General features: G+C 40.0%; 1 protein-coding gene across 1 annotated transcript in view; it reads right to left on the reverse strand.

Annotated features, from left to right (window-relative positions):
* KCNH8 (potassium voltage-gated channel subfamily H member 8) overlaps positions 1-27,285 on the reverse strand; it is a 422,222-nt gene that overhangs the window by 263,092 nt on the left and 131,845 nt on the right. The window contains exon 2 of the mRNA XM_075548953.1: positions 25,279-25,512. Coding sequence (XP_075405068.1) covers positions 25,279-25,512 — 234 coding nt within the window. The remainder of the gene's footprint in view (positions 1-25,278; positions 25,513-27,285) is intronic.

Raw genomic sequence — 27,285 nt, forward strand, 5'->3', positions numbered from 1 at the left:
ATTTATATTCTTTGCAGAGCAAGGAGAATCATTGCTGGTATCCGAAATCATAAGGCCTATGTAAACTCAGCATAGGTGAAAAGTGTCTAGCCCTCTGAGATGAGCTAGTTTAGGCTACAAAAGTTTAGGAAAGAAAATATTTGGAGATTATTTTCAAACAATTGGACGTCAAGTTATTCAACAAATATTTGCGTGCCTGCTATGACAGGCACTTACTAAGTGATTGAATACATCTGTGAACAGAACAGAAATAGCTCTTCATCTTCTGTTCTGGAAGAACTTATATTCTACTTAGGAGAGAAAAAATTAAGTCATAAACATAATAAAAAAGTAAACAGTATAATTATGAGAAGGCTATGGATTTTATCCCGAAAAAGTGAAAGTAAAGCTGCCGGAGGGGATGGAAAGTGGGGGTGTAGTATATATGTAATCGCTGGTCAATTTTAGGATTAAGAGTGAAGGGGTGGAGTCTAGCTTGTCAATCAGATAATAGCCAATCAGGCCTCTGTGTGGGCATGGCCTGCTCCTGAGAATTCTGGGAAAACCAGTACTTCCTCCTGGGAGGCAGGAGAGACTCTCTCTGTCACACCCTGGTCAACATAGCAGCTGACACGACACATGGACCCACCCTGATGCAGCCCTGGGAAGCCATGCAGAGACCCCTGCCAGTGCCGAGATGTTTCCACTGCCACTGGATCCAAAGACTTGCTACCCACTGGCTTGTTATCATCTACATTCTATGACATTGCATGTATTTCATGAGTCTGAAGAGGACTTTATAGATTGGTATCAGACATATGAGCCAATATCGGATTTATGGACTTGATCTGGACTGGCCTGGGATGTTTTCTCAATATTCAATTGCTCTTGTATATAAATTTCTTTCTTATACACATATGTGTGTCCATGGATTTGTTTCTCTAGTCTACGCAGATTAACACAAGGGGAGGTGGGGGAAACAGGGATTGGGACTGTGGGAAAACCTGCTTAAGACATTACTTGTGCAGGGTTCATTTCAGTACTATATCTGAATATTCATGGATTCAATGGTGGGTTATTCCAAGTCCTCTGAGATGAAAACAAGCAGATATGTTGCAGATCTAAGGATAAAAGAGTAAAAAATAACTGATAGAAAGATCTTCAACTGTAATGCAGTTCTAATGAAAGGTCAGTAAGTGTAAGTGGGAATCAGCTTGCCAAATTGCCCCCATGCTCCACAGTGTCCGGGTTCACTTATCCCCAAAAAAGGTCCATTTTAACATTGCTACATCCTCATTCTGTAGCTAAGGCAGCCGTGGAATGTTAAATCTGCACAAATACAGCGACGTAGGGGTGTCAGCCAAGTACTCGTCCATCATCCTGATCTGAAAGGCACATTCTCCTGGTCATCACAGTGCGTAAAACAGACATATCATGCTTTCAGCCTAAGGCCATTCATTCTTCCAATCTCTTCTTATTGTACGTCTGTCTGTCTTCTCATGGGAACTTTTATCTTCTCTGTGTGCACCTCCTTTGTGCACACAGTTTTGGAGGAGATATACAATGCTAACAACTGACACACAGTGTTACAAAGAGTGTGGGGAGGGGGAGGGCAATAGGATAGGGAGGGGAATGGGAGTAAATAACAAAGACTGGAGCCAGGAGGGAAACACTAGAGCTGGCTGATCTTGATTACACAGCTCATTATGGGGGTGGATCAACCATAAGGGGAAGGAATGCTCTAGGGTGGATGTGGTGGTAATTGTACAATTCCCCCTTGATATATTTGAACAATTGAACTATTCAATTCAATGATATATAAATTATGTGCCAATAAAACTATTTAAAAAAATTTTTTTAAATCTGGGTGCCTATCTCTCACTGGAACAATAGGAAAATCACCAACTTGGAATCTATCATTTTCTCTTGTAATTTTAATCTTGGACAGATGGATCTAAGATCAAAATTGAAAGAGACAAATTATTTTAACAATGATAGCCAGAAAAATCTCTCCAGTTATCCTGTTATGTAAACCGCACATAATTCTGCCTTTTCAATGCCTGGTGGCTCATTCTTATTTAATTCTACAAATTATATCATATCAAATAATTATTTATACTTAAGATAACCAGAAATGATCTATGCTGTTTATTAAGCACCTCTACCAGTTGTTATCAGATTGTTATGATCATTTGCATATAACTATGATGCTAGAAGCTATGATATTTTGAACACTGGTACAGTTAACCAAGGTGAACGGGTTTTAGGGGAATTTAAAAGTAAGAACAGCCTATGGAAAAGCAATAGGTCATCTAATGTTGAGAAATTAAGCACTGAACACCTTATGAACAGTCCCAGAGCACTGTCAGATATAGTGTTAAAAGGTGAGCTTCTCCAGATGGACATTGGACCTCCACTCAAGTACTTACTCAATGCAAGAACATTTTGTTCTATTAAATTGGCATTCCATGATGCATGCCTTCCCTACACGATGAAGACAAATGTGTGCATAATCAAATGTAGTGAAGAAATCTTAAGGTGCCCGGCTATCAAAAGATATAGCATCTGGGGTCTTAATCAAGGGCTACCACCAGTGGTGGGATTCAGCTGATTCACAACTGTTCGGCAGAACTGTTACCGATTTTTGGTTGCATTTGTTGGGCCAGTGGTTAAAATGGCACTTGCGACCAGGGTTCTAAGATTCTAAGAAATAACAAATTTACGTTCCTTACTCTTTTTTAATGTCCATCTTCACAACAGTGTATTCTAAGCACCGTATTAATGTTTATTCCATCCATAAGTATAAAACATAGAAGGAACTATGCTTGTAATATTCATTTATTCATTTCACAAAACTTGTTATACTTTTGATGAAATACCAAACTTTTATTCTCTTGTGTGTTTACTTCAGTAAACAAACATAACCTAACGAGAAAAGGTGCCAGATAATCAGAACATGATGCGCTGTCATTCATGTCAGCTTTGTCTTATGCCCTGTGAGATATTATGAGTTAGCTCAGGAGATATGGTGCGTAGTTTATGCGATTCTTGAAAGTGTTCAAAGAGCGAAACACTATTCTCAGAACAATAGCTGTAAGTTCAGCAGACTCGGAAAGGAGTTTTTCAAAGATGAACAGGAAAAAATACATTTGTCTCTAATATATTAAACAACGTGGCTCCTGCCTAATTGACCTTCCGCAAAAGGAATGGAACCCTACTCCTACAGGGAAAGGAAAGTCAAGCATAAATCACACAGCTGGTGATTCTTTGAAAAAAAGTGAAGGACATTGCAAGTAAAGGTGCTAATCAAGAAGAAATATGGATTTTTCTTAAATAACAGTGGTGTGCTTTTTGTGGTCAGGTGTTTTTAATTTTTTATTAATATTTTAAAATTTTCTTATAACACAATCTAATTTTGTGTACCTCTTTTATTGTTCTTTTCAAAGTGTTACCTGAATGAAATAATAAGCTATCTTCTTTTTTACGTGAAATGGTCATTAGGACAGCAAGCCCGTTATGAAATTACGTGAATCCCACCGCTGGCTACCAATTCAGTATGGATTACACCTCAGTATAAAGTAAACCCAAATCCTCACGTTTGTGCCTACAAATACCGGTACCCTCATGATAAATGGGGAAGAGATTGATATTGTTGAGGATTTCATTTTACTTTTAGCCACAATCAATTTTCATGGAAGCAGCTGTCAAAAAAACAGGAATGATGTATTGCGTTAGAGCAAATTTGTTTCCCAGGACCTATCAAAAGTGTTAAAGTGCAAACACATCACTATGAAGACAGAGGTGTATGTACTTAACCCAAGATATGGGACTTTAATCGCTTCACATGCACACGGAAGTTAGACAAGGAATAAGGAAAATCAAAGAAGAATCAATGCTTTTGAATTATGGTGTGAGCTAAGAATTCTGAAAGCACCATGAACTCCCATGGACTGTCCAATATTAAACAAAATTTCCCTGGAGGAAGCACAGAGTACTCTTTTGAAGCAAGAATAGTGAGAGTTGGTCTCACAGACATTGGACATGGTATTAGAAGGGCCAGTCCCTTGACAAGATCTCCATGCTTGATCAGCATGGGCCAATGGAGCAAAGGGAGACCCTCAATGCGTTGGATTGCCAGTGGTGGCACAAATGGGCTCAAACAGAACAATACTTGTGAAGATGATTTAGGTCTTCATTGTGTTTTATTTTATAATGCATAGGGTCACTATGAGTTGCAGCTGACTCGACTGCACCTAAAACCAGATAAACAGGTATGTAAAATAAATGTTTTTATATTATATCATGTCTATATATGAAATGCTTTAATTACCTAATAATAAAACAGCATCTGGTATAAATATGACACAGGGTAAATATTTATTAAAATAAGATGATGGTATGGAGGGTGTGGCAGCTACATATCTTCTGTCAACTTGTGAAGGGGTGGAGTGTAGCCTGTCAATCAGGGCATAGCCAATGAGGCCTCTGTGTGGGCATGGCCTTCTCCTGAGGATTCTGGGAACTCCTGTTTTCCTCCCTGGAGGTGGGACACAGACACTGCTTTGTCTTCCTGCTTACAAGCCACATGTAGCCATGCTGATAGAACCAGAGCTCTGAAGCTGAGGGAGCCACGTGGAGACCCTTGCCAGCACTGAAATGTTTCCACAACCACTGGATCCACAAGACTCTCCACCCACTGGCCTGTGATCTTCCTGTATTTGGCATCATTGCATGTGTTGCTGGGTCTGAAGAAGAATTTATAGACTGGTATTGGACATATGGCCTAATACTGAACGCACCAACTTGACCTGGACTGGGCTGGGATGTTTTCTCAATATACAACTGCTCCTTTATATAAAGCTCTTTCTTATATACATCTGAATATCTATGAAATTTGTTTTTCTAGTCTACCTGGACTAGCACAGAGAGGGTATTTTCTGTAAAAAATCTGTCTTGGGTATGCATGAACTATTTAATGTTTATTTTTAAAAAGGTCAAAAACATATCACTTTGTCTCAAAAAAAGCATCTGCATTAAACTATTTGGTAAATGTGTTAGTCTGGATAGACTAGAGAAACAAATCTATATATATGCATTGAAATAGTTAGTTTATTGTGCCAACCTGGCCGATAAACACATGTGGGGTTAATTGAAGGTGAAAGGATCAATGGCTCGGTGAGCCTTGCCTTTCTAGTTCTTGGGACTCTTGCTTTCTGATGGTCGGACCTGGGTTTAGCTGCCTTAGCCAGTTCCCTGCTCCAATTGGCAAGGCCCACTTCCTGCAAGGAGAAGCCACATGGACCTACCCCGATGAAGCCCTGGGTGCTGGACCAGCGATGTGGAGACCCCTGCCAGGGCTGAGATGCTTACATGTTCATTGACTCAGCTTTCCTCCTGCAGTCGGCATCATAGTGTGTGCTTTGTGAGATAGAGGAGGACTTTGTGGATTGGTGTTGGATATATGGGTTAATGTTGGACTTGTGGGCTTGGGCAGCATTGGGTTGGAATGTTTTCTTGATGTGCATATATCATATGTGTATACATATTGATGTGCATCTATAACAACCACATTAAATATGGCAACTCGCTGCCACAAAGTTGATTCCAACTCAGTCACACTATAGAACTAAGTGGAACTTACTCAACTCAGTCACACTATAGAACTAAGTGGAACTGCCCCTTAGAGTTTCCGAGCCTACACTTGGTTCATGGGAGCTGACCTCATCTCATCTTTCTGACCTCATCTTTCTTCCTTGGAGCAGGTAGTGGGTTTGAACCATCAATCTTGCAGGTGGCAGCCCAATGCTTATTCTACAGTACGATCGGGTTTCCTTCAAATGGTGAAAAGGATCGGAAAATGTACTAATAGAGAAAACACATATCTTGATAATAGACCTCGGAAAATAAATGGTTAAGGCTCTCGCCACAATTCCCCAGTGTATAAATACATGATAACAGTTTTAAGTGTTAACTTAGCACCTTCCAAGAACACAGAGACAACAAACATACTGAACAGTTCTTCCATTGTGTAAACTCGACTCTTAGTGAAAGACGCATAAACACACACCAGATTGCCCTGAGTCACAACTTGGCAGGCAAGGGAGTGGAGCAGTCAGATGCTTTCCTCAACTTACTACTTTTCTCTTAAAATAGAGCTGATAGCTCACTAGAGATTCAGGCCCATCCTGGTGTGTTTGTGCCTGGGTTAGCACTGTCATACTCAGCTTTCTCAGGTGACGTGTCAGCACTGGTAAACTTATTCGTGAGTTACTAATCAGGCACGGGTCCTAAAATAGTCATTCCGTTGTCAAAAAATAAATATGTGCATACTAATTTCTAACCGGCTTCCATCTGATTATAAGCACACCACTCCAACAAAATAAACGCTTGACACTTACACATGTGGTTTAAAGAATGACAATTCAGAATTCTTCTAAACAGTGAAGGCTTAAGCTGGACACACAGATTTGGTAAATTTATCCTCAGAGACCAACAAACTTTTTCTGTAAAGGATCAGATAGTAAGCGTACTTTGGCTTTGTGGTTCACATGTTCTCTGTCTCAATTACTAATGTCTGCCCATTACTGTGGTCTGAAACCTGGCACCACAGCCGTGGAGTCGAGTCTGACTCCTGGAGAGCCGGTGGGACAGAGCAGAATTGCTCCCAGGAGTTCTCAAGACTTTAAGTCTTTAGAGCAGCAGAGAGCCACCTATTTTTTGCACGGAAGCCCTGCTGGCTTTGAATCACCCTTGAGGTTAGCAGTCCAAAGTTCCTTGAAAAATACACATCAATGGTATATAAATCAACGAGAATGAGTAATTTTCAGTAAACCTTCATTTACAGAAAAGGGGAATCTACTGGATATGGCCCTTGGACCAAAATCTGCCAAGTCCTGAGGGTGAAACCTACCCATTATGGTACAGTGGGGGTCAATTCTTGATTCTTTGGGAGTTTTGACCAGACTCCATATATCAATTTAAGAATCCTGATTTGTTTGTGCATGGAGAACTAGTGGCACCGTAGGTTAGGCTGTGGGCTGCTAACAATAAGGTGGGCAGTTCAAACCCATCTGGAGCTCTTTGGCAGACTGACGCTCTCCGCTCCCATAGGAATTTAGTCTTGGAAACGCAAAGGAACAAGTTCATTCTGCTGTAATCTGTGCAAAGAGCCCTGATGACAGAGTTGCTTGGTGCTGACCTCCAAACTGAAAGTGCACTGGTTCAAACCTACTGGTTGGTCCATAAGAGAAAGATGTCAATCTGCTCCCGTGAAGATGAATCAGTCTTGTACCCACACAGGCCAGTTTTACTGTGTTCTAAAAAGTTGCCATGAGTTATAATCCTCCTGACAGCAACAAGTTTGCGTGCTTTTAGTGCTTTTAAATTTATACGTGCCAGGAACCTGGTGGCACAACAGTCAAGCATTCGAGTCCTAACTAAAAGCTTAGAGGCTCTACTTGACCCAAAGGTTACATTGGAGTATGGTCTGGTGATCTGGTCACGATATAAAGACAGAGCCCAAAAGAAAAACTCAATGGAGCAATTTCACTCTGTCCAATGGGGTCACCATGCATCAGAATTGACCCAACAGCACAATATATTGGAGTACAAGAACAAAACCGAACCGATGCTAGCAATACCAGAGTTGTGAATGCTAAAAAGGTATCTATTCCGAAAACTTCGTTTCCAACTGAGGGTGCTAGCCATCAATGTCCATCAGTTGATACATTGATAAAGAGAATATGTCATCAATTGATAAAGAGAATATGACGAATAACACCCATCTCAAAAATAAGTCCGGCCCTCAAAGGCTTGATACGGTCTTTGAAAATGCGTTTACTTCTGTAAGCAGAGCTACTCTGGGATTGCAGCACTGACTAGGTGTTCTCAAAAGCCAAAGACATGCAAATAAGAGTCCAAATGAGCTAAATGGAAATTGTGGTCAAAGAATCTCTACAGTGTTAGGCTGGACCAACTAAACATTTAAAAAATCTCTCTTTTTTGAACTGAGACATTTCTATTCTGGAAATCTCTTTTATGCACAGAGAAGAATGGGTACCTTTCTAAGTCATTATAGACATTGTATATGGGTACAATAAAACAACCTTAGGACACAAAGATAATTTTTAACCTTTACATTCATTCTAAGTCTGATTCTAAGTCTAAGTCTACATTTCCCTTTTAATCCTATTTTTTCTTCAGTGATATTGTTAACAATTATTTTTGCTATTTCACTCCTACTATATTTCCAGAAGAATCGTTTTTTGTTCAAATAAGTCTGACGTGATGTTTCAAAGGGTACTTGGGTGGATTTGAAATAAAAGGATTCTGGGAAAGTAAGGATTTCCAACAAAATATCTCACTTTATCATAAAGAATATCAGTCTCCAGTTATAGCTGGGTTAATACATACCGTCAATCGCTAGAGATGATCTGCCTCATAGAGGATTTCTTTCACCAGAAGCCATTCTTAATAATGACGCTTCTTGGATCTTATCAACACTGCCTTAAGGATTAGTACATATGAAACAACAAATACACAGAAACCAAAATCTATGCCTTCCTTCCACTCTGCTCTACAAACATGCATTCCCACATGACAATCAAAACCAGTCTGGGGGATTCTATCACAGATGCACATTTTAGAGTTATTCTCGACTTCCCCCCTTTTATCATGTCTCACACAAAGAGATCACACAATCCCAACAAGAGTGAGGCCTCTGAATTTGGCTTTAAACTCATTCACTCCCCCATCTTTTTAGTCCAAATCTTCGTCTAAACCAAGTTATCTCAAGGTTCACTGAGTAGAGAGTCACTTGGAAGATTTGTGAAAACACAGATAGCTGAGCCACACCCAGAAAAAAATTGGGTTCAGTGGGTCTGAGGTGGGAAGCGAACATCTGAATGTTACGTGCATGCACAGGTAAGACTGGTGCTTTCCGTCTTCCGCTCACATGCTGATTAGCACTGGTGGGAACTACCATCATCTCTAACATGGACTATCCATCCCACCCAGTGGCACAAATAATCCTTGCAAAATTAAATATTTATCATGCAACTTAACCCACTTTGAATGCACTTGTTCACCCCCCATTGCCTGAACTTTCTCTCCAAAGCCTCCCACTATGAAGCCTGCCTGATTCCTCGCCACGCTCATTCGGGCTGCTCTTCAGCCACTGTGAGATTTCTCCCCCTACACTTCTAAAGTGACACAGTCTGCTTTTATGCGCCCAGGAACTTCACACATGCGACTCTTATTGCTTAGAATGCTTTTATGTATGTTGCTCAGAAATGAACTGCAACTCACCATCCAAAATTCCACTTCAATATTACCTTCCTCAATGAAGGTTTCCTTTCCTTAAACCCAGATTTGGTCAGATCCCACTATTCCTTTGCCTAATTAAAATAACAAAAGCATTGTGCTGGAGTAAGTCAGTACTCAGCCTCACACAGAGGTAAGTCAAAAAGTATTACCACTAGAATTCTAGTTCATACACATGGTTTATTTCAAAAAAACACATGTTAATTTTATTATATAGTTTAATAATTTTGCTGGCATATAATATATCATGGAATTGACTTGTTAAATCATATTAAGAATACTTGTGCAATCATCACCACAATAAAGTTCAGAATATTTTCTTTTTTCCACACTCCTTATTGTTAGCACTCCAATTCCCCTGACCACCCATGTCATGCCCCTAGGTAATTACTAATCCACTTTCTGTTTCTACTGATTTACCCACCCTGGATTTAATATACAGAAAAACATACAAAAGTCAAACAAGAAACAAACAAAAACAACAATAATGATAAAACAAAACAGAAAACTCAATAAAAAACAAACAGATGCATGAAACAATAATGGGAGTAATGATTTCCTGAGGGTACTGGAAGAAGAAGGGGGTATGGGGAAGGGGGAGTCGATAGCAATGTTGACTGTAGAACTCTATTTGAGAGGAATAAATAACAGAATTGCATGTGAATGGATACATAGGATGGCATAAGATACAGCAAATATATATATACATATAATTTCAATTTAAAAAGAAAGCAGAATATATAAACTTAAGCAACTTTAAATGAGTCAAAAGGGAGATGAAATGAAAAGGCATTACTTTTTCCCTTAACTACATCTGCCATGATCAACTTTCAATGTTCTCAGAGGCTTCATCTGGGGGGATCTTGCAAATGGACTTTGGGTTTCTATAAACTGGGTGTTCCAAATGTAGGCCCTGTTACCATCCCTTCCTTTGGATGGCATTTTATTATTTAAAATTCTTGGATTACATGGGCTGGTGTGTTTATTCCACGTAGACTTCGTTGATGCCTCTTGTAGATGGGTATGTGCTTTAAGACCAGCTTTCCAGACTCCAGGTGTTATTCTTTCTCATAGCTGGGCACCGTCTGATTTCTTCATCACACTTTGCTTTAACACTCCTATCTTCAGTGAGCACTTCACGAAGGTGAGCATCAAGTATGGCCAGATCATGAGAACTAACTGTTCTTAGTTAGGGCCACAGTTACATGTGAGTCCCAAATCCATTTATATATTTATGGCTTATGTCTCTAGTTCACTTTAGAGATATCATTTTCACTATCTAAGTGACATCATTTAAAGTTATCGTTATCTGTCTTATAATAGAGAACATTATAAATCATCCTCATAGGCATAAAGTGATTCTATTGATAGTATCAATAATTTAGCCAATGGCGTAGAATTTAAAACACAATTGCAAAAAATAAATTATACATGTACAGGACAGCTTTTTTGAACACAATACATGAATTATAATCTGTCACATGTACAGATTAAATGCTTAAATGACTGAACATTATTTACACAAGCAATGAGAATTGTACATAGGGCAAGATTTTCATTCACAAGGCAAACTCGGGCCTTCAAGAATAATAATTTCCATAAAAACACAAGGAGAGCATTAAAGTAGCAAATATCTGGTGGGCCCGGGGTCACCATTCTTTGGGAACCCCCAATGCAAGAGATTTGAGACCACAATTACATAACCTTAGGAGAGCGGTTATATGCTTCTTCTCACTAAGGCATTTCAGCCTTAAGCCCCAAAGAGTGAGTTGGTTGCTTAAATCTGCTACAGGTGAGTTGGAGGTAAAGACCAGTTCATTTAGTGGGGCTTATATGTTGAATCTTCTGGGGCGACCTACGAAAGGTGTGTGCGCCTCCAAAGGACAGAGTCTAAAGTCCCAATGGTCTACAGCACACTTCTTGGGTCACCAAGGGCTAGATAGGAACTATGTAAAAAGTGTCCAATTGGAAGCATAGTACCAGGAATACTTTCCCCTTGGGTTCTATATAGTTATTGTTAATGTAATTTTCCCGTCTGGCTTACACACCAACAGAAGTGTCGGTGCGTGCTCTGATGCACACTTGAATTTCCAGTCAGGTTCACTCATCACTCTTGTAGGCGTGTCTGTTGATTTGGGATGACCTTAGCACAATGTCGTATGAGATCAACTGGTTGGTCTTCTCCCTCTCCCACCATCTCCAGAAACTGACCCCAGCTAAGGAAAGGCTGCCTCTGCCTAGACAAATAAAAGGGCTGATATATGGCTCATGGGCACTAGGCAGGTCAACTACCTTTTTTGCTTGGGAAACCAGATTAGAAAATTGCCTGACCTGAGAGCACATGGACGCCTGCCTGAACCTTGGTGTTTAAAGTAACAGACTCGTATAATTCTTGTGATTCGCTAACTTCACTCATCATAATGGTTTCCGGGTGCCTCATGTTACAAAGTATTTCCTGGTTTATTGATTATTTTTAGGGTGATTAGTACACCACTGTGTAGATTTACCAGAGTTTCTTTATCTACTATTCTACGGATGGGTATTTGGGCGGTTGCCAGCTTCTTGCTACTGTCTGCTGCAACGAACATAGGAGAGCATGCCCAGCAAAGGTCTTGCCGGGTCATATGTTATTTCTCTCCCCAGTTGATTTAAGTAGTGGAATTTCTCTCTCCACACTGATTGCACGTGTGCAAGCCCGCCAGCACTGCACCAGAGTGCCAGTCTCTGTGCACTCTCCGCAGCATTTGCTGTTCCTTTTTAATGGGCTATCATTTTAGGTGGAAGGTGATACTTCATTGTTGTGTGGATTTGCATCTCACGAATGGCTAGTGATGTGCTTATTAGCATTCAATTATTGTCCCTTGTGAATTATGTCTGTTTCCCACCACTTAATGGGATTATTTCTTTTTTATCTTATTGAGGTGTTACAGAATTCTATAGAGGTTAGTAATTATTCCCCTGGCCCATTGTGCCACTGCTGAAGCTTTTTTTTCAAATCCATGGGCTGTGTCAATTAAGTGGTTTGATGTGCATAAGTATTTTATTTCTAATAAATCCCAGTAACCGAATTTGTCTTCTACTGTGTGTGCTGCTTTTATTATATTTCGTAGTCTGTGTAAGCCCCATTAAAGGTTCCTTAAATTTGTCCCAATTTTCTCAAAGCTGATCTTATAGCTTTGGGCTTTATATTTAGTTCTCTCACCCATCTTGGGTTTGTTTTTGTGCATAGGGAAAGGTGTGGGTCTTCCTTCATTATTCTGTGGATAATGACCCAAATTTTACAGCATCATTGAATAACACATGTTTAAAAGATCTCTTCAATCAGCAGTTGATAGCAGAGAAGTTCTCTTAGTAATATACTTGTCTTAGTCTTAATAGGATGGCTTTAAAAAGAAGTCCAACTGAAACAGCAGCTTCTTAAGGGATCTTTGGGACCAATTAAATTCAAGGCAAAGAGGTCATGGGGACAGCACTTGGCACCCCCTCTGACCTGGCAGGGGACTATTCAAAGGGGGGTACTCTGAAGCTCTACAGGCATAACTGGGGGGAGGTGGTACTAAACCGCTCCATCCCTGACTGCAGGAATAGCAATAGGGACTTGCAGTATGCTCACCTTTTAGACACAAGGGCTAAAGACTAAAACGGTGTATTTATTGTTAGGTAAGAGGGACCCAGGAGATGTAACCCTGAAAGAAATGGTGACTAGACTGATGATGTCTTGCTCTCTATTTAACAGAGAGATATTCATCTGCTGTATGTCAGGACCCCAGTCAGATTTGTGACTATCTGCATTTTGTGTGTGTGCATGCTTATCTATACAAGACAGGCAGAATAGGCAATATTACAGGGACAGCGACTAGACTGATGGTTCCTGGGGGTCATGTGAGGGCAGGAGTGGGGGGCGAGGAGTGGAGAGTCAATAACGACAGGTACAGGGGTACAGGAATGGTTCTAAAATTGATGGCAAGGAGGGTGTAGTTCTTGCGATTGTGTTATCAATTGAAGTGTATCTGAGAGAAATTACTGAGAGGTGAATGATGGGTAAACATGATAGAGGGGCAGGAGGAAAAAATGGAAAACATATATGTGCATTTGGCTATAAATATATATATACATGCAAATGCAATAAGGAAGCAGATGGACTTTAGGTCTCTCCTTAAATCTTACCTCAGTACAAGCACGGCTTGTACTAATAATGTGACATTGTATGATACTCACCTGCCTGACACGATCACTGAAGACAACATGGGTACATTAGCAAATGTGATGAAGAAAGTTAATGGTACCCAGATATAAAATATCTAGTGTCTGGGATCTTAAAGGTTTGTAGTAAAACAAGCAGCCATCTAGCAGGGAAGCAACAAAGCTTACATGGAAGAAGCACACCAGCTGTGTGATCATGGGGTGTCTATTGGAAAAGGTATCAGGAGTTCAAAAACAAGCAACCAAATTGATGTCAAAGGGCTTGGAAAATGTAGTGGAGATCCCAAAACCACCTGTAAGATAATTGGACAGTTCCTCTCAGAAGGGTCATACAGATGAGTTAATAAGTCCAGGGTATAATATAACACTGTTGAACCACATAACTATCCTCTAGTTCTGTAATATTACCTCCCCTACTAGTATTGTTTTCACTTGTTTGACCTCATTAATCACGTTAGATTTGAGTGTGTTCATTTTTATATTTAAGATCATTTGATACATGAAAGGAAAAATAGATAACCCTTCAGAAACAGTAACAGGAATAACGGTCCTCTGAAGGTATGGGAAGGGAAGGGGAGGGGAGTGGCAGGGACAGGGAGCTGAAAGAATTGATGACTGTGTGACTCCATTCAATAGGATCAAGCAACAGAATTGTATGTGAATAAGTATATTGTATATGCAAGATATGGCCCCCCAAATGGGGTATAGGGTATGGAAGGGAGAGGGTAAAGGGGAGATGTCAGGAGTTCAAGAAAGAAAATATCTTGACAGTGATTGTGGTAGCATTGTACAGCACTGTTTGATGTGATTGAACTAGGGAATGCTATGCTATCTGTAAGAGTTCCCAGTAAAATGACCGACAAAGAAAAAGCAGATTATAGTAATTATTTTCAGGGCCACGAGAATGATAAACTTGACAGGCTCCCTTAAAGGGCCCAGTAGAAGGACTTACTAGGAAGAAGTTTTAAGAACATTGAAAATGTCACTAGTGAGAAAAAGGCTTGCAAAATTGTGCCGAGGAATTTTTTTTTCTATTATGGCAACATATTTACTCATTTTTTAAGGGTGCTAAGAGCCTTCCTCTGAGAATTTGGTTGGGATACCATTCCCCATCCATCCTACAGCCCTGATCTCACCTTTTCAGACTTAATTTTGTTCTCCAAACTCAGAGAACATTTCAAAGGAACATGATTTAAGTTCCTGGAAAGTGCCCGAAGAACTGCCATTTTGATGTAATAAAAACCAAAGAGGGCAGAATTATTTAGAAGAGCAATGCTATTGTTGCTGTCAAGTGTCCTCCAGTCTGGTCCGATTCACAGGTACCCTGTGGATATCAGAGGGACACACTGCTCAGCCCGGCACCGCCCTCAATCGTTGTTCTAGTTGAGGCCTTTGCAGTCACCATGTCCATCTGTTGTGTCAAGTGTCTTCCTCTTTCTCCCTGCCCATCTGCTTGATCAAGCATGATGTCTTTTTCCAGGAACTGGCCTCTCATGATAACATAGCCAAAGTACATGAGGCAAAAGAAATGCTATCTGCAGAAGTAAGCGGAGCTAGATGAAGGATATGCTGAGAAGCAATAGATTCTCACGTTTTGATATCTTTGTTTAATCTATATTTCCATAGCAGTGTAGCAATACCTTAAGACTGACCATTCATGATGGACGGAACTGCCCCACAGTGTTTCCAACGCTCTAAACACTTTACCGAAGCGGCTCGCACATCTTTCTCCCAGATCTCCCAGAGAGTTGCTCCTGGGTTTAAACCACCAAAGTTTCAATTTGTCACCCAGTACTTAACCACTACATTATCAGGGATCCCTTTCCTCGAATAGAAATCATCTACTTGTCTTCTAACCATTTATTACGGGTTTATAGGACTATTTGATCAGAAGGTCTAACTCCCAATAGAGTGTAAGGGACGGGAGGACAAGAACTCTGTCTGTCTTCATTTTCTTAAGTTTGGCTCTGGACAAAGCAAGATGCCTAGTCAGTAGCCCATTCACTGACCTGCAGAGATGGGAGGTATGAGGGGTTAGGGGAAATGTGCCATGGGCTTAGTGCCCAGAAAACCTACATGTGACAAGTGTATGAACAAGTCATATTACGAGTATCGGGGAAGGTAGCAGAATCTCTGGGCATGCGTCCTGGTGACTTCACTAACACTCTGGGACCCCGCTTCTTCACCCGGGAAAGAAAGGGCTATGAGAAGAATCCACCTCAATGGGGTGATGTGGGCTTAAACAGAGTCGCAGCACAGGGCTTGGTTTCAGAATCGATGGGTGCAGCTATGAAGTCATCTGTTTTGTTAGGGAAGTGATTTTGAAGCAGTTCAAGTGTGGAGGAATCGAACTGGGCAGTAACAGTGAATGCTAACTCCTGCCAGGACAGGCAAAGTTCAGCAGTTCCTGGTACAGGTCGTGAAATGGTCTGCACTGCTGTCTCACTATATTCTCATCACCCTGACCAGAGAGCATGATCAGCAGAGAACACATTAATAAAAAGTCTGGCGTAATGACCCTGCTCATTAGTGAAACAATGCAACCTTAAAAGAGGCTTTAAAAAAAGAACAGCCACTATCTCTTGGAGTGGCTTGTTTAGATATATGAGAAGTAGGCTAGGACATCTGCTTCCTTGATGAGTACAATGCTTGAATAAATGCATGTGAAGGGGGCAAAATGCAGGGCAAGCTCCTCATACCAGCTGCATGCACACCAACCCATGTCCTTTCTGAACTCTATGGTGGCTTCCTGCCACCCTCATTTTGAGGTTATTTACTGCTCTTCTATTTGTGAAATTCACCTTTTGAATGGGGAAGTCACAAGAGAGAAATCTAAATTATTGATCTCATATCCAATCTTAGCAGACCCATTGGAGAATCCTCATAAAATCTTTAGCTATAACATGAACAATGCATGTTCTCTATTTCAGACCATGCAGGGTCTCAGGTCAGGACTGACAGGAATCAAGAGTGAAGAAATCAACTGAATAGCAGTTAAAATGTAAGCATGCAGCACATTTATAGTAACCCAAACATGGAAAGTGTCTAGGAACAAAAAGACAAACAAAATGTGGTACATACATACAACGGATTATCATTTGAAGTCCTGATGCATGTCACAACAGATGAACTCTGTAAACATGATGAGTGAAATAAGTCATTCAAAAGGAGACAAGTACTGTAAAAGTCCATAAGAGTATATGAAATAAGCAAATATATTGAAACTGAAGGTTATATATACATGGTTATAAGAGAAGGAGGAAGGAGTGTTGATTTTATGTTGATGATGGTTGTGCTAGTCTGGTTAGACTAGAGAGACAAATTCATAGACACTTATATGTGTATAAGAAAGAACTTTGTAATGAAGAGCAATTGTACATTAAGAAAACATCCCAGCCCAGTCCAGATCAAGCCCATAAGTCTGATCTTAGCCCATATGAACGATACCAATCTATAAAGTCCTCTTCAAACTCAGGAAACGCATGCAATGACACTGAATGCAGGAAGATGACAGGCCAGTGGGTGGGAAGTCTTGTGGATCCAGTGGCTTTGTAAGCATCTCAGTGCTGGCAGGGGTCTCCACATGGTTCCTCCAGTTCAGGGCATTAGCGTAGTTCCAGGTGTCTTCTCAACAGAGATATATCGCTGGGAGTGAGCGTGTATCCCACCTCTAAAAAGTGTTTTATCTCCTTAGCACCTCTAAATGAGGTCATCAAGCTGTGACCTGATTGACAGGCTAAAGTTCACCCCTTCACTTTTAAATCTCAAATTGACCACAGATTATGTAACTACCACAATGATGGAATGATTTGGAAAAGAGTAGTCAGAAAGTTGCACAACTTGAAGTATTTATTCAATGTAACTGAATTATACACACAGAAATTGTTGACTTGGCATGTTTTTAACATATATTTTCATTTTGATGGTGATGATAATAATAAGTCTACTCATCTGCTAATACACTTAGTGGCAGAAAGTATTATGTATATTTGGTGGCCTTTCAGGCTTAGTGAAAATTATAGAATTTTTAAAATGTCATAAATAATTTCTTCTCTCTTTGCAAATGTGAACACATACCCAGACTCAGTAAATGTATTTCTATCTAAATCATGATTGCATGTTTTCGAAATGTAAGGTCCATGCCCCCTTTTCATGAGTCTGGGTGGACTTGACTTGGGCTGCTCCAATCAATGCAATATGGCAGAAGTAACTTCCACAGTGAGGTCATAGAAAGTCTTGCAATTTCTCCCTGTTTTTCAGAACATTCAACTACCCTGAGGCTTTTATACTAAGGAGGTCGCATGGAAACATGTGGTCAACATCTCAGTTGATCCTACCCTTCTAAGCTGCCAGCCCTGTGGCAAGCTGTCCTACTCTGGCTCAAATAGCACCTCCCCCATCTGCACAATGCCAAATAATCAACCACAGCCAACTCCACAAGAAGAATCAGTTAGGCAAGTCCAGCTTGGATCTCTGACCTAAAATAAATTAACTTATAATGAAATACGTGGCTTTTTTAAGTCACAGATATATAATAATAAATAACTGAGCAGCAGATAAACTATACTATGCTTCCTTGATGCTATCGCCCAGTGAGGGAAATCATGTTGTCAGAGCCACTTCATAGAGGATCTCACATTCACTAGCTGCTTAGGAGACCAAGCCCTCGCTGGGCTCTTCCCAGCTATGCCTGGAAATCCAGAGGAAATGTCCCTGTGTTCCATCCTTGGAATTGGCTTCAGTGACAGCGAGTGGCTTCTAGTTCTTCAGGCTCTAGATCTTTCCCTTGTCTTTGGGATTCACTCGGATGCTGAGTTGCTGCTCTCCTCCCACGCTGACAACATGCGTGACCGATGTCCAGGAGCCTGATGACTTGGCACTGTCTGTGGTCCAAAGGCTGAAGAGAGTCCAATGCAGTTGCGCTTGGATTGCTTTTGTCCTTGCACTGGACACTGGTTTGAGTCCATGGAAGGGCTATGTATGGGAGCAACTCTGTTTTGCTCAGAACTCTGTGCTTCCTCCCCAGGTCTCACTCAACCACAGGTTAACGTTTTCTATACCTTTCCATACTCCCAACCAGGCTTCTTTGGATCTTGCTCGGAGAGATGCATGGCTGCCTGCTTCAGCACTGTCTCAACAGGGTGACAGTAAGTACAAGTCATGACCTGCTGAAGAAGCAACCCTTGTATCCCCAAGGAACAATAGTGTAGACATTATAAAACATCATTCTACATTATAAAGCAATTTTCCTGCTGTTAACTTGTTACAAGAATAGGCCCATGCCTCTTACTCTGGAATTCTTTCCTGTCCCACACACAATGCTGAAACCTATCTCTTAAGAGTTACACGAGGACACCACATATGCTGCACATTTAAATTTTAATTTTGAGAATAGTCTGACATCCTACAGCCCTAAGGCTTTTGCCTCACTTTCCTATATAGAGCTCCAGTTCCAAAATACCTACGGGGCATAATCAAATATTCTTTAAAAATGCCAGTAGAATTGTATTGAATAATTGGCTTTAACGGAACTCACCCAAAATATCACAAACATAAACTTAGAATTATGAGTAATGTTTACTGGGATAATATTGTCACGTCTCCGTAAAGGATGCAAGTCATAAAATTGTGTTTCCTTTTGTCTTTTATCATGAGCTAACCTCAAAAGACTGAGTTGACTATATATCTGATATCAGAATATCTGATTCAGATATGTTAAGATAATGTGTTGTCCGTGAGGGTTACACATGCTCCTGGTAGTACAGAAATGTATGTAGATGATACATATAAATATCTTGTATTTTCATATCTAGGCACTATTTTAACAGTACATTAGAAACAATACTATGTAATTAGTCTACCAAAGCCACCTTTAGATATCTGAGGAGAAAACAGTGAAATGTCAGCAGGTGTGTCCTCATGTATCTCTAGCTTTTTCCTCCTTCCTCCACCTCTGTCCCTCCTTCATCCAATCTTTACTTCTCTCCAGAACCTATGCCAACTCCAGAGGAGCCTCTTCAGCTTCCTGACTCAAGTGTCTTCCTCATCACTCACATCACTTATTATTTACTCAACGGTTTAGTTTTTCAGCTTCAAATTTGCACCCACATGCACAACTAGTAGCTTCTGAGGACATCTGTTAAGTCCATTCATTTCAGAGCAGAGACATTAGCTCCGAAGGTGATAGTGACTACTTTGGGAGATTACAAATGGACAATCTTGAGGGACTTTGTCAAAGAACACAGGATGTTCTTAAGGACAAATTATTAAGAATGTTTTTAATTTTGAAGGCTGTACTGATGAGATAAAAGCCAGGAAAATTGTGCAGAGGAATTTTTCCCCATTACAGTAATGTACTTTTTAATTCTTTGGGGGAAACAAGAGCTATCCTATTAAAATTTCATTGGGAAACCTTACCCCATTCACCTACACCTCTAAACTTGCCCCTCCAGAGAAGAACACAATTGAATCTGTCCCTAGAGGATAGCCAAAATGGTGTTTGGCATGGTAAAAATTGAATAGCACATAATTATTTAACCAACTGAAACTCAATGCCATCCAGTTGATTCCAACTCATATAAAGTTTTCCAGATTGTAAGTCTTTATGGAAGAAGACAGACCCATCTTTCTCCCATGGAAAGGCTACTGGTTTGAACCTCCAGCCTTGTAATTAACAACTCAATGCCTAACCCAGTTATGTGGGAAAGGGATAGCGAGATGGAAATACCGATTTCAGAAGTGTAAATACCTTAGTGTAGGACCAGTTGAGAAATAATAACTTAGCATTTTGTGAAAGTTACATAATCTGGTATCAATTTGACAATATTAAGAATGATGGGGTGGAGTTTAGCCTGTCAGTCATGTTGAAGTTAATAACCTAATTTGTAGAAGCAACAGAGATAAAAGGTTCACTGGAGGCCAGACATACTCTTTCCCTGCCAGACATTTCTGTTGGCAAGGCCCATTGAGCTATACTGATAGAGCCAGAGCTAGAGTAGTCATGTGGAGACCCACAATAGTGTTTAGATGCTTCCACCACCACTGGATCCATAGGACTTCCCACCCACTGGCCTGTGATCTTTCTGGATTTGGCATCATTCCATGGCTACATGAGTCTAAAGAGGAATTTACGGACTAGTACTGACATACAGGGTAATATCAGACTTATGGACTTGATCTGGACTGGGCTGGGATGTTTTCTTAATGTTCAATTGCTCTTTGATATAAAACTCTTGCTTATATGCATGTGAGTATCTGAATTTGTCCCTCTAGTCCACCTGAACTAACACACATTTTGACTTTTTGTTTAATAAAGGTTCCTATGATTTTTGTAACACTACTTTTTGACTCATCCTTATATGGTTTACAAAGTGAGAAGACATAGAATTAGAAGAAGAAGAGGTTACCTTTACTTAAAATGACTGTCGGTTATGTTTTCCCTAGAATGTTCCTGCTCAATACCTTTTGTATTTCAACAAAGGGGATGGGACTGCTCTTTGGAAAGACATCCTAATGGAATTCACTTCTGATGCATACCCCCGGAACTATCCAAAAGAAGGACCAAACATGGAGAATGAGACCTCTTGCACATATGAAAGATTCCTATCTACATGTTGTATAGAGAAAAGCGTGTCGATTATGTTACCTGTGAAACTATGTGCCTTTCTGATGAATAGTTAATTTTAAAAACTTAACCTTTAGTTATATTGGTTTCCTTACCTATAATGCAACAATAGGAAGAGCATCTCCTCCTAAGAATTATTTTATATTTAAATGAACTAACATGAAGTAAATTGTGCTGTATGGTTTCTAACATACCGTTTGTGCTGTAGAGCGCAAGCTATCATTACCATTATAATAACTATCTCTGACCTATTACATTACCATCTCTCATTATAAACATAGTTTCGGGAGATGTGCACATGTGTGTGTTTCCGGTGAATTTTCCCAAGAAGACCACGGGGAAAAGGAAGCATAATTTCACCTCATTCTAGAGGATCGATCAAAGAAAGGGGTTAGATTCGGGCTGTTCGTGTAAATCCCTGTTTTAGTCTGTTTAGGGGTGAGTTATCTCAGAGAATGCCGTGTTTGTCCCGAGGGAGATATGGACAGATCCTCAACAGAGGACAACACCCACCAGTGAGCAACAGGAATTTTTCTTAAACAGGCTGGAAGTATGCAAGCCACGCCTTATGAAAGAAGGGTCCAAATTCAAGGTGGGAAAAAGGAGGAAAAAAGAGGTGGAAAAAAGACTAGAAACCAGAGCTGTTCCCAGTGGGTAATTCCAGTGACAAATTGCCCACTTTGATTTTCCTCTGGATTTAGTAAACTAGCATATTTGTCACTCTGATTGAAGTGTATCTTCCTTTATGATAATTCCTACTAGATATCTTAAACCTTTAGTATAATCTGCATCACATGATCAGCCTTGAGTCAGGGAATTGGATTTGCAGGTCTGGGCAGGGAGGTAAGGGCAGTGTTTTCCATAGCACTTTCCCTGTGAGATCAGGAGAGGAATCGTAACAGTGACCAAGGGAGCTCAGTCCCGAATGTTAAACTGTCTCTGGATAGGATGAGAGCTAAGCACCACTTTCCAAAACATCCTAGAAGAAAGCGACCTTTGAAAGAAAGTCTGTTTCAAACGCGGGGTACTGTTGAGATCATAATAAACATGAGAATCAGAAATCCGTATACCCCTAAAGTATCTATATGTCCAAGTAACAACAACAACAACAAAAACCTGAAGCAAACTCACTGCCATCAAGTTGATTCCAACGCCTAACAACCCTATAAGTAAATGCCATTCCATTCCGCAATCATGTATTGAAGAATAATTTGATAAACATTTCTTTAGACTCAAGGCTGTATGCATGGGGAATGCAGAAATAGCTAACACATAGCCTGTGCCTTCAAAGGCTTAAAATTGAGTGTGGAGCCAGACATTAATATAAACAGTTATAGCACAGTAGGATTAACATAAGGTCGAGGACAGTGTTAAATCATTCGTAGCTGGATCGATTACGCAGACTGTTCGACAGTTCCCCTTGGTGGCTGGCTTAGAGGAGATTTAGGTCATCAATGGCTTCCACCCGCATGAGTCCATTCAGGCATCTTATAAAACACTATGCTCAGAAAAACTTTTCGATGCTGACTCTCCCCTCTCCATTTGTTATCTGTCCCACAAATTTTCCATCCTTTGGATTTTGCACCTAGATTCTCCCTCTTGACCTACCCCTTCCCAGTGGTGCCAGTGGACATCTTGAGGACATTTCAAGAGGACAGCATCCAGAGGCATTTGAAATGGTCTGTACCAGGCACCGATCTTAGCAAGGACAAGTCTGCAGTCAGCAGATATTGAAACAAAGAGTAGTCCTCTTCCTTTGTTCCATCTGATGGCAGGTTTATCAGTCTCTGCCAGTCTGCATGGCTCCATTTTCTTTATTCCAGGGCTCTCTTTCCATTGATTACAGTATATTTATATAGAACTAGACTCTTTTTTTAATGATCATATTTATTATATGGGCCTTTTTTTAGTCACATTGACAAGGGCACGATGGTCTAAAGTGTGTTCCCAGTGACAAAGAGTTAAGATATCCTATCTCAGACAGTGTTCTTCAATACTTCATAGCTATTGTATATCTAGAATCTACGAGACCAAAGAATGTTCTTTAAGGACAAGATTTCCCCAAGGAAATTAGAATGAAGTCCCCATGTGTACGCCTATTCCCCACTCCTGCTATTGACTCCAGTGCTAAATCTTGGCAGTAGAACATTATGGTTATATGAACAGAAGATGGGATCAAAGGTGGTCCATAAGGGAAGAGAAAATGGGAAGAGGACCCACATATATATTCTTTGTTGCATACAAAGCTAGTCCATTGACACCATGCAGACACACTACCCACAAAAGGAGATTTTTAAATATGTGGAGAAAAAAGGATCTGCATCCTTAATTATAACATTATGTAACTATATTAGCAAACTAGAACCCCCTCTCTCTCCTCCAGAATCAACTTTATTTTCTTAAACCACAATCGCTGGCCATTCTTTTACTAGCCAAAAATTATTAACTGGAATAGTACCTAACAGTGTTTTTGAATATTCAGGCATTTTTTGCAGAGCTGAGAGATCTTACTGTCTAGTCTCATGATGCCAGCAAGTAAAATTGTCATCTGTCTTCCTTACAATATTTGCCAGTGTATTCGAACAATTGTTCTCAACCTGAAGGAATTTTGCTTCCCTGGGGGAATCCTGAAGCAGCCCTGGTGGCACATTGGATTAAATTTTTGGCTGCAAGGTTGGTAGTTCAAGATCCCAGCCATTCTTTGGGAGAAAGATGAGGCTGTTCGCTCCTGTAGAGATTTTACAGTCTTGGAAACCCTAAGGAAGAGTTGTACTATAGCCTATGGGATCACTAGGAGTTGATGAAAGAGATCTGAGGATATCTGACACTGTCTAGAGACATTAATTTTCATTACTGGGCACTATTAGCATCTAATGGACAGAAGCCAAGCATACAGCTAATCATCTACAAGGAACAGGATAGCCTCACACAACCAAGAATTATCTGGCTTAACCTGTCAATAGTGCCAAGGTTGAAAACCCCTGAATTAGAGAATGTGTTAAATATTCTAACCAAAGACCCCAAAATATAGTGACTTAAACAAGCTAGAAATGCAATTTTATTCATCTGGGGTGAAAGTGTGGATTTGTCCTAATAACCAGTTTCCCTTTTTCTTACTCTTCGCCATTCCCTCGTGGTGTTGACTTTGTCAAATAGTCAAATGTGGGTTATGAGTCTTACCTTAATGTTTTGACTTATGGGAAAGGAAAAGGAGAAAAATCATCCCCTCACATACCATTGACCCAGAAATAGTCACATGCTCCAACCAACTGAAAAAAAGGTGGGGGAACAGAATGTCTAACTTGATAGCCATGTGCCCAGCTAAGTAAAAAATTGGAACAAGCTATGACTTTTCCGAACGTCCGAGATTTCCCCTTTTGGGGATAGTTTTGTTTTCCATTTTTATTTTATTTTTCTCCCTTAGCATCTCTTGAATTTACCCAATGACCACTGTCTCTTGAATTTACCCAATGACCACTGCTCATACCCTAGAGCTGTCTACCCTCACCCACCCCCAACACCAGATCCACTTCCATTTAGAAGGGAGTCACAAAACTAGTCAAAAGATGTTTGCTCTTTCCCCAGCTGCAGTGCAGGGCTCAGGCAGGTTAACTCCTACCATGAGATACCATGTCCCCTGTTTTGTTATTATGACGTAAGAGAGGTGGCGATGTGGCCAAAGAACTGAAAGAGAGGATTTATACACTGATGACCTTCTTTAAATTAACTTGGGATTTTTGCCATTCAATCCTCGGATCTCTGCCCTTAATGACTTGGACTGGAATGTGCTTCTTAAAGGAATAAAATTTGGAGGAAAAAAATCTCTGGATAAAAGCGCATTCATTAATACTCATATGTCATCTCTATCATTATGAGGATGATCGTAATATAATAGTAACCCACTTTATTTAACATCTATCAACTGAGTTGATATATTATCAAATAGTTAAATTCTAATGCTCAGCTTCCAGGCTGCGGAGGCTGCTAATGACTAAAATAAGGCCATCGTCCAAGTCATTTATAGAACATCTATAACAGAGTGTATTTATGAGAAATATCAGAAGCCTTAATGGGAGTTATAAAGCAATTATTGAGTCGAGAGAAGATGACCTTTCTGAGCTCCCAATAAGCACCAAAGAAAGTCAACTCACCATTCTTCTTGTAGAACATAATTTCTCCTTTGAATTCTGTTTTGTCTTCCAGCGACTTTTCTATTTGCAGCATCAGTTGCTCATTGGTCTCCACCCCAAATAAGAACTTGCAGCTGCAACTCTTCTGCATGACTTCGGTTCGGGCAAATCCTGCAAGCTCGCAGAAGCCATCGGAACAGTAGACGATGGGGAAACCCTTGGCCACCTGGGCGTTGGCAAGGATGAAGTTACTGTCTGTAGAAGAACAACAGGAGAAGACATTCAGCAGCCAGACAAGAGTGAGAAACCATTGTCTAATTACAATGTCATCGACATTGAGAACACATTTATTTAGCCAATAGTACCAAAAAGATATAGCTTGTGTTAGAAAAATGACATTGCAAAGCACAAACTAGAATTGATTAGCAGAATGCATGAGGATTCAATCTAATGTCATCTTGCATTTGATAGGACACTAAGGAGAACATAGTATTCACTCCCGCTGAATTTGGATACAGTGTTTATGAGTCTCGGTTCAGTTTATCTCCTAAATGGCCACTTAATATACAGGTGAACTTTAACAAATTACATCATCACTCTACTACTAAATTTTTATTTTTTGTTTTTTAATTTGGGGTACCCCAAAAGCAGACAGTGAGATGAACAAGAAAATACTATTTAAAAGTCAGCCCTACTGAAAGGAGTTGGGATAATTATCCATTTTTGGCTATGTCTACTTGCTCAAGAGTGATTTCTGACATCTCTGACCTACGCGTTTGACCACATTAGATACACTGTGCTGAAAGTCACTAGTGTATAAGAAAACCATCTGTACATGATCTCAGGGGTGACATCACAGTCATATTAGCAAAGCACCTATAGCTTTGCTACCAGGATAATAATATTACACAGCATGTGTGTCATAGTACTGAATACATGCAAGGATTAATGAAATAATACCGATTAAGTACTTAGCAAAGCATGAGGCACAAATAATTGCTCTAAAACTTCATTATTGAATGTTATTCACATTTTTATGGTTGTTGTACCATCAAACAAGAATCAGAGGGCAAGCAACACTGTTATTTAATGCTTAGAGATAATTCCTGGAACAAAATGATCCCTGACATTCAGGAAAGGTTCTTAGGGGAAAGGTAGTTTTAAATGAACTCTGGAGGATAGATGTGTTGTTTGTTAACAAAAAGACGCATTCTGGAGATGACATGAAGATCAGGCATTCTAAAACCAGTTGGCAGAGGACTTTTAAGTTAGAATGAACTCGAGATTAATGTTAAATAAATCATAAAGCAAATAATGGACACAGTCAGGATCCTAGACAGTGGTAAGGATGAGATTTTAAATAAAACAAAAATTAAAATAAAGTTACAGGATTGGTTGATAAAGCCATAATTGAAAGGGAAAAAATCAAAATCTAGTATGGCATATATCCTATGAAATATTTTCTGGAAAATATATAAATTCGGAATTTTGTATACTGAAATATGAAGAGTTTATGTCTAAAATAAATGAAATAATGGGTAACTCTAGTCATTTCTAGAGAGACAAATGATGGTCAGAGGAAGGAGGAAGTTATTTTTATCATATACCATATCTAACCAAGTTATTTTTACATTATATTTTACCATATAACAGTTAATTATTGTACCCTTTGGTTTTGTGGTATCTGTGCAATATATTTCCTTTTCAGAGAATAGTGTTAGAAACAATCTGCAGGAGAAAGTCCATATTGTAGGCTATGAGAGAGAAGGTACCCCACTTCCTGATGGCCACTTTGGGAAAAGCTCGGAAGCTCTAGCCCATGGACTTGCCCAACTCCTTTCCAACTTCTGTTCCCATAGGCTACCTGGTCTACCATCAGCTGGCAGAACCAAATCTCCAATCAACCTCTAACCTCAAATTACCAGTGTTAATGATTACATCTGCAACCTGGGTATGTGTGATGCCTCTTATAACCTCTCAGCTGACCTCTCCCTGAGGAGGGAAGCCAGAGCTAAAAACCCAAACTGG

Source organism: Tenrec ecaudatus, chromosome 4 (genome assembly GCF_050624435.1).
Source record: "Tenrec ecaudatus isolate mTenEca1 chromosome 4, mTenEca1.hap1, whole genome shotgun sequence".
Taxonomy (NCBI): domain Eukaryota; kingdom Metazoa; phylum Chordata; class Mammalia; order Afrosoricida; family Tenrecidae; genus Tenrec; species Tenrec ecaudatus.